Here is a 16,476-nt window from a genome sequence, read left to right on the forward strand (position 1 = left end):
TATGCCTCTGTTTATACAACCAAGGATTGTATTAGCTTTTTATGGCTGCTGCCACACACTGCTGGCTCATGTTAATGAAGATGAAGGTGCTCAAACTATTTACCAATAGTTCACCAGAAGATAAGACAAGAAACAATGGATGGAAACTGAATAAGGAGAGAAGCAGCCTAGAACTCAGGAGAAATTTCCTGACAATCAACCAGTGGAACAGCTTTGCCTTCAGAAGTTGTAGATGCTTCATCACCAGAGGTTTTTAAGAAGAGACTGGACAATAACTTATCTGAAATGGTATAGGTTCTCCTGCTTGTCCATGTAGTTGGATGAGCTAAAGGTCCCTTCCAACTCTGTTATTCTATGTTATTCAATTCCTACAGAAGTTCTCCTGTTCAAAGGTAGCTTGTTGATTTCTTTGGATTCCTCCTCACTATTGTTGTTGTTCCTTCCAGTTGTTGCCTTTCTGGTTGCCTACCATCAAAACAAAGCCCTCATTGGAGATCGAGGCCTTCTGCCATGCAAGCTGTACTTGGAGAATGTGAAGCGCCATTTCAAGGGCAGAATAAACATGGAGACATTAAGCTATGCCCCAACCCTGATTTGGTTCTTGGATTGGTCCAGCATGGACAGCATCCTTGATGCCTTCGCTCTCATTGGTTTGGCCATCTCGGCTTTTGTCCTGGTCACTGGATGTGCCAACATGATTCTGATGGCTGCTGTGTGGATGATCTACCTCTCCTTAATTAACGTGGGACAGATCTGGTAAGCCAACTTGTTTCTTTTTTAATACGATTTATTAATTTTCCATTGTTTACATTTGTTAGTGCTTAATAAGCATCATATTGTCTGGATCTTTAATTTACTGAACAATACAAATTACATTCTTAATCTCCATCCCATTTTTCCAACCACCGGTAAAATAAGTTCCATGTTTGATAATATTCTGTGTTTTCTTTCTGTTTGATTTTCAATATAAGTCTATCCATTTCTGCACAGTCCAGTATCTTCCTAATTATCTCTTCGTCTCATGGTGTTTCTTCATTTTTCCAATATTGTGTGAATATAATCCGCTGTTAGGACATGTAATGTTAGATATATACTTTGCTTATCAAGTTTTTCTGATTATTTATTATGCCTAATAAAAACAGTTCAGGTTTAAAAACTATATATTTTCTGAATCAAATTTTCTATCCACCTATGTATTTTTGCCCATTTTTTTTTCTTTTACACAAGTCCACCACATATGATAAAATGTGCCCATTTTTTTGGTTACATTTCCAACATTTGCTAGACATATTTTTAAACATTTGGCTAACCTAACAGATGGTAAGTGCCATCTATAAACCATTTGATATAAATTTTCTTTATAAGAAGCTGCCATTGTTAATTTATATAGTTCCTTTCCCATAAGTTTTGCCATTTCTTAATTCTGTATTATAGCCAAAAAGTTTTTCCCATTGTACCATTGTGTCTTTTTCTTGTTCGTCCTCCATTTTCCACTTTAGTAAGAAATGGGGCACTGGAAGGGAATGAGTTTCATATGACTTAGCGATTGAGGCTCTCAAACTACCTACCAATTGTTGAAGAGGAAATCTTGCGCCCTGAGTCTTAGGCTGAAACGAAACAAAGAGGGCCTCTGTCTTTTGAAGGGGTGCTGTGTGTTCTAAATATATGCGTAGGGCCAGTCTTACATCAAGACTATGCCACTGGCGGAGACTTCCGGTTTGCAGGGCTTTGGCGGCATGCAGTAATCCACGATCATGCGCGGTTTCTGCCTGGGCTCGCCGCTGGAGCGCCCGAGCCAGCTGGCTTCGGGCCAAGCCACCCCGTAGAGATGGTGAAGAGGGGGAGATTCCAGCAGGGTCGAGGAAATCCACATCTTTCCTCCTCAGCTGGCTAAACTCCCTTTCCCAAAGCGGTAAGAGCGGCGGTCAGAAATGGCCGCCTCAAAGAAGCACTCATCCGGAAAAGAAAGTGCAGGAGGAAGTTAAGAAGTGAAAGTTTTGGCTGACCGGGATAAGAAGCGACAACTAAGGTATCCTGGAATTTAAATTTTATAAAAGATACATCGCTCCCAAAGAAGATTCGGAAGCAGCGAATGAAAGTGAAAAGGGAAAGTTTTTTTTTTTTCACTCTCCTTCCTTACGTTGACAGCGAAGAGAGATGAATGAGAAATTGGAAAAATCCGCTTTGGCATCAATAGGTAATTAAACTGGAAAATTAAATGCCAAGGGGACAATAAAGATTTCTGAACACTATTTTTTTTTTGCTGTAAGTGGGAAGGGAGAGGAAAAGAATATGAGTAGGATCTGGAAGGAGGAGGCTGCCTGGAATCCAAAAGAATCTAAAGTTAAATCTTAATAAGACTTCTAAAAGATACATTTTAACTGGAACTTTGTAACTAAATACTAATCCCAGGAAGAGAAAGTGAAAAAAAGAAGAAAGTGTTAAAAGAAACAGCTTGTGTCTATTTGGATTGCTTGGTGACTTTGGGACTTCTGGAAATTATATCTGAATGATTAAAGACACTTGGGTGGCTGTTTAATTTTTTTTTACAATGGCATCACTTGTGGATGAACTGAAAATGGAATTTAAAAAATATAAAGAAGAGGAACAAGAAGGGAAGGGCTCTCTTGGCTCCGTTTTTCAATTCTTAGAAATGGCGATCTGTACCTATGAGAAACTACAAGAAAAGACTGTGCAACAAGAAGATTGGGACAAAGAAGAAGCCATCTTTAATGAACAAGTAACTTTATCTGGGGAAGAAAGGGGAAAGAGGGGGGAAAGAGAATGGAGAATTTAAGACCTAAAAAAACAACCAAAAAAGGGAAAAATAAGGTGAAAAGTGGATATAATGTTAGAAAGCAACAGAAAAGGGGAACACAGAAGAGGGAAATGGAGGTGGAGAGACAAGCGGGTAAAAAGGGCAGAGAGAAGAAGCAAGGGAGGAAGGAAGGGAAGCTACAAAGGTGTGGAGCAAGATGTAAAGAAACAGGACTTATTCAGAGATAATGGGTAAAAATTTAACTGAAAAAGCGATTCTGCAAAGGTACATTAGATTGTATTGTATTGGTTCCACTCATATCCTGATTGTTTCAAACCATAAAGACTCTTTTTCAATTTCCAGCAATCATTATTATCATCTTTATCATTTTTGAGACCTAAAGGTTTCTTTAAATATATAGTGTGTTGCAGTGGTGCATACAGATATGCCGTTTCTACATCCAAATGATTTACAATGTATTTCTCCTTAGCTGCCCACACTAATGCTGCCCTTAATGTAGTAGCCTTCAAACTAGGTGCAAACACTTCATCGTAGTCATTTGCTGTCTGATTGAACCCTTGTGCTACTAACCTGGCTTTATGGGTAACAGTCCCATCTACACCTGTCTTAAGTTTATATATCCATTTACATCCTATGGCATGTTTACCTGGTGGTAACTTAACATTTTCGTATACCTCCAGTCTTTTTAATGATTCCAGTTCCTTATCCATTGCTTTCTGCCAAGCAGCCTGATCCTTAGCAGGATACAGTTTTAGTTCACTATAATTACTTGGAACTGTATTCACTTGGCACACAACACTAGCCTGATATCTATCAGGTGGTCATGTTACACGGGTTGAACATCTTGGTAATACAGGGCTAACTGGTGGACTTTCCTGTGCCACCTGCTCCTGTTCTTCTACCTCCTCCTGTGCCTGTTCTTCTACTTCCTCCTGTGCTTCCTCTTTAATGGCTATTCGTGGTTTACTGCTTTTATCTTTAGGGACTATTTGGGTGTCAATAATAATATCATTGCTGGATTCCTGTTCCAGTTTATCCCATCCAACGTGCTCAAGAAATTTTGCACTAGTACTACAATAAACATGAGCTGTGCCTTGTTCCCAGAATCTAAATGATCTATGGTTGGCCTCATAACCCACAAAAAATAACTTCTTAGCTCTACGTTGCCCTTTCAGTCTTACTTGTGAGGGAATATGCACCCATGCTGGAGCTCCAAATGTGTGTAGGTAACTTAAATTTGGTTTTCTGCCATGCCAACGAGTGAATGGCAATTCTCCAGTTGTTGTATTAACTACATTGTTCAAAACATGGTTACTACACATTATGGCTTCACCCCACAGTGTTTCAGGTAAACCTGAATCAGATAACAGAGTGCGAGCCATGGCTTGTAATGTTTGCCCTCTTCATTCTATAAACGAGTTATGTTGTGGTCTGTAAGGTGCAGAACGTTTATGCTCAACACCAGCCAATTTCAACATAGTTTGGAATCTTTTGTTAACAAACTCAGTCCCATTATCAGTAACTAATGTAGCGGTTTATAGAGTGAGCATATTGCCCCCAACAAACTGGCTCCTCATTTTACCAACCTCGGAAGGATGGAAAGCTGAGTCAACCTTGAGCCTGGTGGGATTTGAACTGCCAAATAGAGTGCAGCACTGCACTCTAACCACTGCACCACAAATATATAAATAAATAAAAGAACTGGTAGGAGCTCTTTCGTCAAGAGCTCCCAGGTCCCGGCATTGAGCCGTTTATGCACCCTTGGCTGATCGCTGTGCACACTTGCTCTCCCAAACGGAGATGCGAGCTGAGTCTGTTGCTTGCAATCTTCTTTCTTTCAAGACATCTTCCGAAAAGCAGCTCCTTTCATGCACATGGTTCTCTCTAGCTCTGTGGTGGTTTTTTTTTTGTTTTTTTTTAGAAATTGCTCTGGATATTTGAGTGGATTGTTAGACTAAGGTTACTTGGGGTAACCATTCTCCATTCTGTTTGTGCAAAGGGACGGAGTCCGTGTTAGACCAGGTAATTTATGGCAACCGGTAGCTTTAATGATCAAGAGTTAATGGCAGTTTGATCAAGGGGGATGATAAGACAAGGAAGAGAAATTTCTCTTTTACCCTACTCTCCATTTATCTTCATTTTAGTGATAGCACAATATGGGAAAGAGCTGTGTGAAAAGGATCCTGTTCCTGAGATTGTTCGGTTGTGGTTATATTTGGTGGGTTGTTGTTTTTTTTATTATTCAAATTCCCAGCAAGGGGTCAAGACCATGTCATTATTGTTGTGTTTACACTGCGATGACAGTTGCTTAGAGAGATGGTTGTGGATGATGCAAATGGGAATTTGGGGTGATCATTAGCACAGTTCCCCCCTCCCCCCAGCCTGATTGTAAACTCCTTTCCAATGGAAGTTGGAACTGGGTAGGTTCTAGGGGGAAATAATTTTACTTGATCTTCCACAGAAGCTGGGAATTCCCACCATGTTTATTTCCTTCGAAAGCCTTTCTGAAGAATCCTCTTGAGCCAATCGTATCTGATTCTTGAAATTGCAATTTAAGAAAGTAAAGACTCTTGAGTGAATCTTGACCTTCGCTGACCACATGAAATAAAGAAAAAAATTCCTTTCGTTTTGAACCCTCAAAGTGCTTGGATGACTCTAGGAAGCTAGGTAGCAGCTCTCAGCTGGGTCTTGAAAAGTTAAGTGAGGTTTAGTCCAACAGGGTCCTCGACTTAGGACTGACTATTCATTTAATGACTGATGCAAGTTACGATAGTGCTGAAAAAAGTCCAGTCCATGCATTTTACAACTGAGCTAACCACCAACCTGTGACCGCATGACTGCAATTCAGGCACTTGGCAGGCAGCTTTCATATTCAGGTACTCCTTGACTTACAACCACAACTGAGCCCAACATTTATGTTGTTCCATGAAACATTTGTTAAGCGAGTGTCACCCCATTTTACGACCTTTCTTGTCACAGTTGTTAAGGGAATCACTGCAGCTGATAAGTTAGTAACCCGGTTGTTAAGTGAACCTGGGTTCCCCCATTGACTTTCCTTGTTAGAAGGCTGCAAAAGGGACCCTGCAACCGTCATAACTATGCAGCAGTTGCCAGGCGGCTGAATTTTAATCACGTGACCATGTGAAGCAATAAGCTGCGAAAATCACGTATAGAAAGTTATGCCAATAGTTATGCCACCCCCAATAGTTCAGACTGGCCATCCAGTCTGAGATGTGTATGGTGTCATGTGGGGCATCCTCAGGTGGTGTTTCAGACATCTGGCTCGCCAGGATGGTTGACTTTGGCCTGAATAGATAAGAGGCTACAGCTGTGCAGTAAGCAAGCAAGCATAGTCAAGAAAGTTTTCCCAAGTTTTACAGTTCACCATCACAAGCCCCCAGCACTCTTCCCCTCCCCCCTGCAAGGTCCAATTATCCCCCCCCCCCTTTCTATGGCAGTTTTGGAAAGACAAATAGAAGAAGGATTCTTGGAGGCTGACGTTTGGGCCTCCTGCAAAAGAGGCCTTAGCCCTAGAAAAGAAAAAGAAAAATAAAGCAACAGGAAAATAAACATACCAAAGACAATATAAAACATTTAAAAGAAGTTAAGGTTTGTCAGGACTTAGATGATGCTCACCAAGCTCATAAAAAGCAAGCAGACAAAAAGAGAGCCCCACAAAAGCTATACCAAGTGGGCTATAAAGTCTTCTTGTCCACTAAGTATTTACAAACAATCCAGAAATCTAAAAACCTAACTATGGGGGACCTTTCCCAATTGTATTAATTGTGAATCCCGTTGCAGTACAATTGCAATCGCCAAAGACGCTTAGACGGAGTCACCCTGTCTTTCATGTCAGTTTGTTAAAACCTGAACATACATCCGATGTGCGACCTGACCAGGATGCTGCAACGGTTGTAAGTGTGAAAAATGGTCATAAGTCACTTTTTGCAGTGCCATTGTAACTTTGAAAAGTCACTCAACGAACCATTGTAAGCCGAGGACTACCTGTATTCTAGAAGTCTTCCTTGTGGTTAGCTGTCGTGGTGCACAAGCTGCTTTTTGTTTTTGTTTTTAAGCCGCGTCTACTCTTTCCGCTCCTGAGGTCTCTGTTTACCTTGGCTCTCCTGTTCCTCAGCTCCTCTTGTCAAATCCTTTGTTAGGCTTATCTTGGATTAATTTCTCCCAACTTCCTCTCTCTTTGGCTAGACTCTGCCACCCCACCCTGCTCGTGGAAGGAAAGAGATCCAGCCCCGGGGAGACCCAGCTCTTCTGTGGCTCTGGATGGGATGGGGAATGGAATGAACCTTCTCTAGTGCAGAAGAGCCACAGCAGATCTTGAAGTTGTCCACACAGTTTGAGCTTCCCTCTTCCTGTGAATTTATCCCTTTCAGAGGAGGAATTCTGGTCTGCTACGGATATGCTGACCGGAAAGCAAGAGGGGGTGGGTTCTCACACAGGCAGAAACATCTGGAGAGGTTTTTCTTGGCACCCAAATCTGTGCACCTGGATGGACATCTCCAGTCTTTTGTTTTCTAGCCTGTGCTGCGTCTTCCTTGTTGGAATCAAAACCTTCCGTTGCTGGATGAGCAGTATGGAGCTAGTAATGGGAAGCCAGTTCAAAGGTAGATAAATTGGAGCTTCCCCCTTTCATTTCTGCCAGCAAGGGGCAATTTATTCTTTTTAAGTCCCTTATTTTAATTTTTAAAGCATCTATCTGTTTGTTTTGGGGGTAGGAGATTTCGGATGCCAAGCGCTGTGGATTTCACTGCAAGTTCTTTTCAACTTCCATCCAACTGGCAAGAGGATGTTGATGGGATTGTCCTGGTTTTTATTTTTTAATCCTTTGTTGTTGTTGTTCTGGTCCAAAGGAAGACACTTCTGGTACGGTTGCATTCATTTCCTTTAAGGCCCATCTCTTGGAATAGAGCCTGCAGCTGTTTACATGTCTTCATATTTCCTTCTTCATTGTCTAGCCTACAATATATATGAAAATTTCCCTCCAGAAGGGAAACACTCACAATGTGCAGAGGGGCTTCTAATTTCCCCAAAACTCCTTCTCTAACATCCTTTGTCCATCTTGTGGGCCCTAATGCATCCCAGGTACTCTGCCTGCAAGCCTCAGAGTCCATCTACCACAACTACCTGGTGTTACACAAACCACAAAGTACAAAGACTCAAGCTGCTCCCTTGAGCAAATAGACTTAATGCGTTAAAGGAGTTGGAGCACCACAAATATGTCTCAGAATACATGTTCAAGGAGAAAGGGATTTGTTTTAAGATTCTTGGCATGGGAGAGAAGGTGTGAGGTGAGGTTTAGCACCACAGGAGTCAACTGGTAGAAGCCCAGGGTACAAAATTTATTGTCTGGTTTCCCAAGGATGTGAATTGGACACACACCAATGAGTACTGTGATTTCTAGCTTTTTTGTCACCACTTGAAAAATCATCATGAGGCAGAACGGAGTCCTAGGGAATCTACTTATTCTACTTTCACCAAGCATCTCTGAGATAATTATGTATTATCTCATATGGCCTTATCTGTTATAGGGTAATAATGAATACAGGCAGTCCTTGTTTAGCAATTGCCTCATTTAGCAACAGTTTGCAGCAACAACAGTGACACAAAAGTAACTTTGCAACCAATTCTTACATTTATGGCCTTCACAGGCAGAGGAAAGGAAAGCTGATAGTAAGATCACAAGCCCAATCACTTAGTGACCATTTTGGTTAATGGCTAGGTTAACATAGTTGGAAGGGACTTTGTAGGTCATCTAGTCCAACCCCCCCACCCAAGCAGGAGATCCTGCACCATTTCTGACAGATGGCAGTCCAGTCTCTTCTTTTAAGCCTCCAGTGATGAAGCTCCCACAACTTCCGAAGGCAACTTCTGTTCCATTGGTTGGTTGTTCTCACTGTCAGAAAATCTCTTCTTATTTCCAGGCTGAATTTCTCCTTGATCAGTTTGCATCCATTATTCCTTGTGTGGCCTTCAGGTGCCTTGGAAAATAGCTTGACCTCTTCCTCCTCTCTGTGGCAGCCCCTCAAATACTGGAAGACTGCTATCCTGTCTCCCCTGGTCCTTCTCTTCCCTAGACTAGCCAGGCCCAGTTCCTGCAACTGTTCATTGTATGTTTTAACCTCCAGTGCCCTAATCATCCTGGTTGCTCTTCTCTGTACTTTTTCTAGAGTCTCAACCTCTTTTTTATAGTGTGGTGACCAAAACTGGATGCAGTATTCTAGGTGTGGTCTTACTAAGGTTGCCAAACCAATTGTAATTGCTAAATAAGGATTCCTATACATTTGTGGATAAGGATGGGAATAACATATTTTTAAAATGTATGTGGTGAACATATTTAAAAATATTTCTAAATGAAGAACACCCAGATCGACCCTTTTAAAAGGGTAATTCTTAGGACCGTAACCATTATTCTTCCAAAATCGAGTTTTGTATTTGAGTTCAGAAACTCCCTGTCAAGGGCACCTGTCTCACTTCCCCATTAATAACTTCCAGAAGGTGGTAAATTACAGTAAATTCCTTTTCAGAAAGGAAAGTGTGCACTTTCAATTAAGTCTTCTGTTTTAATCTGTGCCCTTTCAATGTTTAAATAGCTTGACTCCTGCTGCATTGTGTTTTTATGCAGCAGTTCTTTTGTTATGGGGTGATTTAAAGAAGTAGGAAGTTTTTAACTGTTGAGCTAAGTATTAACATAAGCTGCCTAGGCCATTTTTGGAATAAGAGGGCCTTTGTATGGATGAGTTTCTAAGGCATTAGCCTCCTTCCATGGGAACACGGCAGGCCAGCCAAAATCAAAATCCAGGTATCGCCAGCACTGCCATCTCAAAATGAGAACAACCTACTTAGTGTGTTCTCCTCAGGATAGGTTTTCAATGGACTTTCATTTGGAAACATTGGAGAATTTAGCATCCATAATTATTTCTTGATTGTGGCTCCAGGTTGATAAAATAAACTTTTGCCTGAGGCCAGATTAACAGCTACTCTGATGATTTTCCTAAAAGTTGGAACCAAACTCATCTAGAGAAGATTTGTTTGACCCTGTCAAGGACAATAAGGTAGGACTGTTTGTTTTTCTTGTTGATTATGGTGGCGTACAAAAAGAGATAAAAAGAAACCATACTATTGATGGCAGCAGATAATTCGTCAATTTGATGAACTTAGACAGAAGATCTTGCTTTTTTTTAGAGAGGTATTTTGCATCCTGCTAAAAGCAGCTTTTCATTACAAACAGCAACATAATACTCCTTTCTTAAAATTACATTTGCTTGCTTCTTTGGCAATAAACTTCAAGATTTCCTTTGTTTATCAGAAGGCACTAAGTTGCATTCTCCAGTCTAGTGAGGAAAAAAAAAGATTTCTAGAAACCTAAACCCAAAGTTAAAGCATCCCAGGAGGGTGTCCATCCTTCCTGTAGAGGAAGCAGATTTTGGCACCTCTTTCTGATATGGGGGGCGGGAGGGGGTGGATCTGGAAGGCCACAGGGTATCGGTTTCAAAGTCGGCTGTGTGCACAGCTGATAGGACATATTAATGAAGCACAGATTAGTACCATGTGACCCAGGCATGGCGTTGCCAGGCAGGCAGACTTAATGAGGCTAATCAGAAGCATATTTTTGGTTCCCGAAATTACATCTTAGTTGATGTCAGAAGGGAGTAATTATCATCCCTGGTTTTGAGATGGTTTTGCAATGATCCTGGGCCATGGACCTCGGCTTCTGAGCGATCAGATGCTGACGGGAAAGAAATCACCTTGCTACAAAAGAAAGGAACGGAATGGAATAGAAGGAATAGGAATAGGAATAGAATAGAATAACAGAATAGAATAAGGAATCGAATCGAATGGAATGGAATACAAATAAGGAGAAAATAGTATAAAATAGAGTAGAGAAAATGATATAGTATAGAATTAGAATAGAATAGAGAAAATAACAGAGAATAGAATAAAGAAAATAATGTAGAATTGAATAGAATTAAAATAGAATAGAGAAAATGGTATAGAATAGAATTCTTTATTGGCCAAGTATGGTTGGACACACAAGGAATTTGTCTTTGGTGCCGAGAACTGAGAATTCCCAATTTCAAGTACGAATGTTTGGTCCCTCGTGTTCAGCTCTCTTTTAGCTGGTTTTGATCCTGGTGATGTTGAAACTCTAAGCCAGTGTTTCTCCACTCTTGGCAACTTGAAGATGTGTGGACTACAGCTCCCAGAATTCTCCAGCCAGCATGCAGGATTCTGGGGAATGGCCGGCAGGGGTGGGGAAATCCTGGGAGCTGAAGTCTACACATCTTAAAGTTGCTAAGGTTGAGACACAACTGCTGTAAGGAAAGTTGGTGGTAGAGTTCCCTACGATAAGGATAATATTCTAAGCAATTGGGGATGGTCCTCAACTTATGACCAAAATTTATGTCACTAAGTGAAACATTTGTTAAGTGAGCTCTGCCCCATTTTATGATTTTTCTTGCCACAGTTGTTAAGTGAATCACTGCAGCGGTTAAATTAGTAACGCCATTGTTAAGTGAATCTGGCATGGACTTTGCTTGTCAGGAGGTTGCAGAAGGGGATCACATGACTTTGGGACACAACAATGGTCATAAGTATGAACCGGTTGCCAAACATCCAAGTGTAAATCACATGACCATGGGGATGCTGGAGTGGTGCGGTGGCTTAGAGGGGGAGCTCTTGCCTTACAATCAAGAGGCTGTGAGTTCGATCCTAGGTAGAGGCAGGTATTTCTGGGCACAATGAGAATATATCGGCCGAACAAAACTCCGCATTGGCAACAGGAAGGGCATCCGGCCACTAAACACACTGCCAGCTCCATTCAGTTGCACAGACTCTACCGCGCAAGGGATTATGGGGTCGTTAAATGATGATGATGATGACCATCATTAAAATGATGATGATGATGACCATGGGGATGCTGCAATGGTCATAAATATGAAAAACGGTCATAATCCCCTTTTTTCAGTGGCGTTGTAACTTCAAACAATCATTAAACCAACTGTTGTAAATCAAGGACTATCTGTACTTCGATGGCTGCATCCTCTTTCTCTTCTGCCCTCAAAGGAATTCAAAGCAGAGCATCTGGAACTGACCACTGGCCTTTTGGGGTTCCCCATTTCGCAGGCTGCAGGGAAATCGGGTTGGGTGATTTCTCCAAATTTCTTCCAGGGTAGCTGATTTAACAGATAATCAGAGTTGGAAGGGACCTTCAACATTTCTGACAGATGGCAGTCCAGTCTCTTCTTTAAAGCCTCCAGTGATGAAGCTCCCACAGCTTCCGAGGGCAACTTCTGTTCCCTCGGTTGATTGTTCTCCCTGACGGAAAATTTCTCCTTATTTCCAGGTTGAATCTCTCCTTGTCCAGTTTCCATCCATTATTCCTTGTCTGGCCTTCAGGTGCCTTGGAAAATAGCTTGACCCCCTCCCTCCTCTCTGTGGCAGCCCTCAAATATTGGAAGACTGCCATCCTGTCTCCCTGGTCCTTCTCTTTACTAGACTAGCCAGGCCCAGTTCCTGCAACTGTCATCGTATGTTTTAGCCTCCAGTCCCCTCATCGTCCTGGTTGCTCTTCTCTGCACTCTTTTTAGAGTCTCAACATCTTTTTTTATACTGTGGTGACCAAAACTGGATGCAGGGTTCTAGGTATGGCCTTAACTAAGGCTTTACAGAGTGATATTAGTACCTTACTTGATCTCTGTTAATGCAACTTAGGATCGCATTGTATGGCCCTCTCTTAATGCAGCCTCCTCTTAGGATCGCATTGGCTTTTCTGGTCTCAAGCATCCACCTGGGTTAGAGAAAACAGGATAGCTGGAGGCAGCTTTCCCCCCTCTGGTAGATTTGTCAATTGTTTCAGATAATAAGTATAAGTGTATACATAGTTGTGAATACATGAGATGGGTACATATAAGAAGAATAAAAGAATAGAGAAACAATAGGACTAGACGGTAGGTAACGTTGGTGCGCTTTATGCACCCCCTACAGACCTCTTAGGAAAGGGGTGGGTGAGGTCAATGGTAGACAGTCTAAGGTTAAAGTTTTTGGGGTTTGGGGAAGAGACTACAGAGTCAGGTAGAGTATTCCAGACATTGACCACCTGTTGCTGAAGCTCGTATTTTCTGCAGTCAAGTTTGGTGCGGTTTACCTTGGAGTTTGTATCTATTGTGTGCTCTTGTGTTGTTATGGTTGAAGCTGAAGTATTCATTGACAGGTAGGACATTGCAATGTATGATTTTGTATACCATGCTTAAATCAATCAAGACGGCGTAACAAGGTATTTCTAGTTCTAGAATTTCAAGTCTGGTAACATAAGGTGGCTCTAGAACGAGTAGAGGAGTGAGAACTCTTCTTGTGAGAATATTTCTGGACCTTCACACCATCAGGTTTAGGTGTGAGGATCAGTGCGGGGAGCTGTAAACTAACCTAAGAACTTATGCCTGGAGAAAGAGTCACAGTTCCCGGAGCTGCAGATCCTGGCGAGGGAAATTCCTCGCTGGGCAAGTGGCAGAAAGTGCAGCTGGAAACAGCTGCTAGAGGGACTTCTCATTCTTCCACACACCTTTCAGGTTAATAAGGTGTTAGAGCTTCATTTAAAATATAAATAAATGAGTGATAGGGCTTCCAGCAGCTTCTCCTGGAATCTGATTTGATTGTGGCCTTTCTCTGCACAAAGATCAAGAGACCGTCCCTGGTCTCCAAGGTCCCCGTTTTGGGTTTGTAAATCACACTCTTAATTTGGGGGTCAAGAGGGACTGACTGCATACCTGGGGGCAGAGAATGAGCTGGTGCCGTGGCCAGTGGAAGTGAAATCTCAGCCTAAAGAGGCTGCAGTGGGCTGTGGATGAGAATCGTGGAAAAATAAGCCAAGGGAACCTGGGAATCATCGGGTGGTTTTTGGCCGTGAACGTGGTTTGCTGTGGCCTCCTTGCAAGGACGCCCTATGATCCACTCTGCAGGCTCCCGTTTCGTTTCCTCGCCGAGGTTCTTCCTCGCGGGGCAGAGTGCCAACATGGGGAAAGCAGCGTTGCAGCACAAGACGCTGCAGGCCCTTTGTGTGTACGGTGTCACGACAAAGATGCAAAGGAGCTTGCATTGCAATACTTTAGTCTGACTATTCTGTTTCTCTCTCTCTCCCTTTCCCTTTCTCCCTCTCTCTCCCTTTCTCTTCCTCTTCCTCTCCCTTTCCTTCCTCTCTCTCTCTCCCTTTCTCTTCCTCTCTCTCTCTCCCTTTCTCTTCCTCTTCCTCTCCCTTTCCCCCTCTCCATTTCTCTCCTCCCTTTCCCTTTCCCTTTCTCTCTCTCTCTCTCTCTCTCTCTCCCTTTCCCTTTCCCTCTCCCTTTCCCTTTCTCCTTTCTTTCCCTTTCTCCCTCTCTCTTTCTCTCTTTTCTCTGTCTCCCTTTCTCTCTGTGTCTCCCTCTCTTTTTCTCTTTCCCTCTCCCTCTTGTTTTTCCTTCCTCTCTGTATATAATACTCACACACACCATACAGTATATATACACAGAGACGTGTGTGTGCGTGCACGCACACAAGTGCACCCATGCATATGGATATATCTGTGGATTCACATGTACCCCTATGTATGCATGCATGTATGTTAAAGGAATGGCTATAAATCTGAAAGTGTTGCTTTAATTACCTGTGAGGAAAGACTGAAAGAATTGGCGAAGGGTCCAGGGCCATGAGACGCTCTGAAAGAAGGACTGGCCATTTCTTGCTAGCCACAAGAGTAAATCTTGGCAGAAAATTGGACGTGGAAGAAAAGGGGAAAGAAACCGGAGTGAAAGTAGAATGGCCGCAGGCTGAAGAATGGATGATTCTCTCCCAGCGGAATTAGCAGAGAAACAAAGTGCAAAGAAAGTGGCTGTCACGCTGTTTGGAAGGGAATGAAAAGATTGGATGTTGCTGAGGGCCAGAGAAGTTGTGGAATTACGCTGAACGGAAGCATGAAAGGAGGTTATTAGGCAAACGATGAAACAGAAGAGGCAGAAAGGAGGGGAAAAAGGCATATAAAGGAAGTGCTGCAGAAATTGGAATGGATAGCAGGAAAATATTGAATAGTATACAGACAGAAAGCTTTGATGTTAGAACTGGATTGGTTGGGGATACCAATACTGTATACAGGAAGTCTTTCAACTTATGACCACCATTGAGTCCAGGATTTCTGCTGTTAAGTGAGACATTTGTTATTTCTCCTCATTTTACGACCTTTTTTGCCACCCTGGTTAAGTGAATCACCACAATTGATAAGTTAGTGACCCGGTTCTTAAGTGAATCTGGCTTCCCCACTGATTTTGCTTGTCAAAAAAAATTGTCATAGGGGATGGCATGACCTTGGGACACGGCGACGGTCATAAGTATGAACCGTTGCCGAGCCTCTGAATTTTGATCATGTGACCATGGGGATGCTGCAACATTCGTAACTGTGAAAAATAGCAATAGCAATAGCATTTAGACTTCTAAACCGCTTCCCAGTGCTTTACTGCTTCTCTAAGCGGTTTACAGAGTCGGCCTCTTGCCCCCAACAATCTGGCTCCTCATTTGACCCACCTCGGAAGGATGGAAGGCTGAGTCAGTCTTGAGCCAGTCGGAATCAAACTGCTGGAAGTCGGCAGAATTAGCCTGCAATACTGCATTCTAACCACGGCGCACCATGGATGGATGGATGGATGGAAGGAAAGAAGGAAGGAAGGGCAATAGCACTTATATACTGCTTCCCAGTGCTTTTACACCCCTCTCTAAGCGGTTTACAGAGTCAGCCTGTTGCCCCCAACAATCTGGGTCCTCATTTGACCCACCTCAGAAGGATGGAAGGCTGAGCCAACCTTGAGCCTGGTGGGATTCGATCTGCCAAATTGCAATAGGAGTAGCTTGCAGTACTGCACTCTAACCACTGTGCACCATGGATGGATGGATGGATGGATGGATGGATGGATGGATGGATGGATGGATGGATGGAAGGAAGGAAGGAAGGAAGGAAGGAAGGAAGGAAGGAAGGAAGGAAGGAAGGAAGGAAGGACAGACAATAGCACTTAGGCTTATATATACAGCTTCACAGTGCTTTAAGCCATCTTCTTAAGCAGTTTACAGAGTCAGCCTGTTGCCCCCAACAATCTGGGTCCTCATTTGACCCACCTTGGAAGGATGGAAGGCTGAGTCAACCTTGAGCCTGGTGAGATTCAAACTGCCAAAGTGCAGGCAGCCGACAGTCAGCAGAAGTAGCCTGCAGTACTGCATTCTAACCACTATACCACCATGGCTCAAAAATATTCATAAGTCATTTTTCATTGCCATTATAACTTTGAACGGTCACTACATGAACTATTGTAAGTCCAGGACTACCTGTGCAATGCCATTTTTTTGGAAGCACCTAAACTATTCGAAATAAATTTTACATAGACTGAATAATGTAGGACAAAAATTCAGAGATTGGGGGGGGGGGGTGTTTGACAGGAAAAAGTGTGAATTTGTAAGTTATAACAGATAATCAGAGTTGGAAGGGACCTTGTAGGTCATCTAGTCCAACCCCCCCACCCAAGTGGGAGACCCTACACCATTTCTGACAAATTATATATAAATGGCAAAAAACTAGAGTAAGTACATAAATCTGTGTGACTTGGTAGAATGTTTACTAACGATGGGAAAGTAGACTGGAAAATTTTAAGATGTGCAAATGCTGATTG

The 16,476-nt window shown here is 42.5% G+C and overlaps 1 protein-coding gene across 3 annotated transcripts in view; it reads left to right on the forward strand.

The window, feature by feature from the left end:
• LMF1 (lipase maturation factor 1) overlaps positions 1–16,476 on the forward strand; it is a 189,246-nt gene that overhangs the window by 13,141 nt on the left and 159,629 nt on the right. For all 3 annotated transcript variants that reach the window (XM_087973143.1, XM_087973142.1, XM_087973144.1), the window contains exon 2: positions 447–756. Coding sequence is in view for 1 of the 3 variants with exons in the window: in XM_087973142.1 (XP_087829268.1) it covers positions 447–756 (310 nt within the window). In the remaining 2 variants the exon portion in view is untranslated. The remainder of the gene's footprint in view (positions 1–446; positions 757–16,476) is intronic.

Source organism: Notechis scutatus, chromosome 12 (assembly GCF_049901735.1).
Source record: "Notechis scutatus isolate UNSWTSFEM ecotype Mainland chromosome 12, rNotScu1.2, whole genome shotgun sequence".
NCBI classification, from domain to species: domain Eukaryota; kingdom Metazoa; phylum Chordata; class Lepidosauria; order Squamata; family Elapidae; genus Notechis; species Notechis scutatus.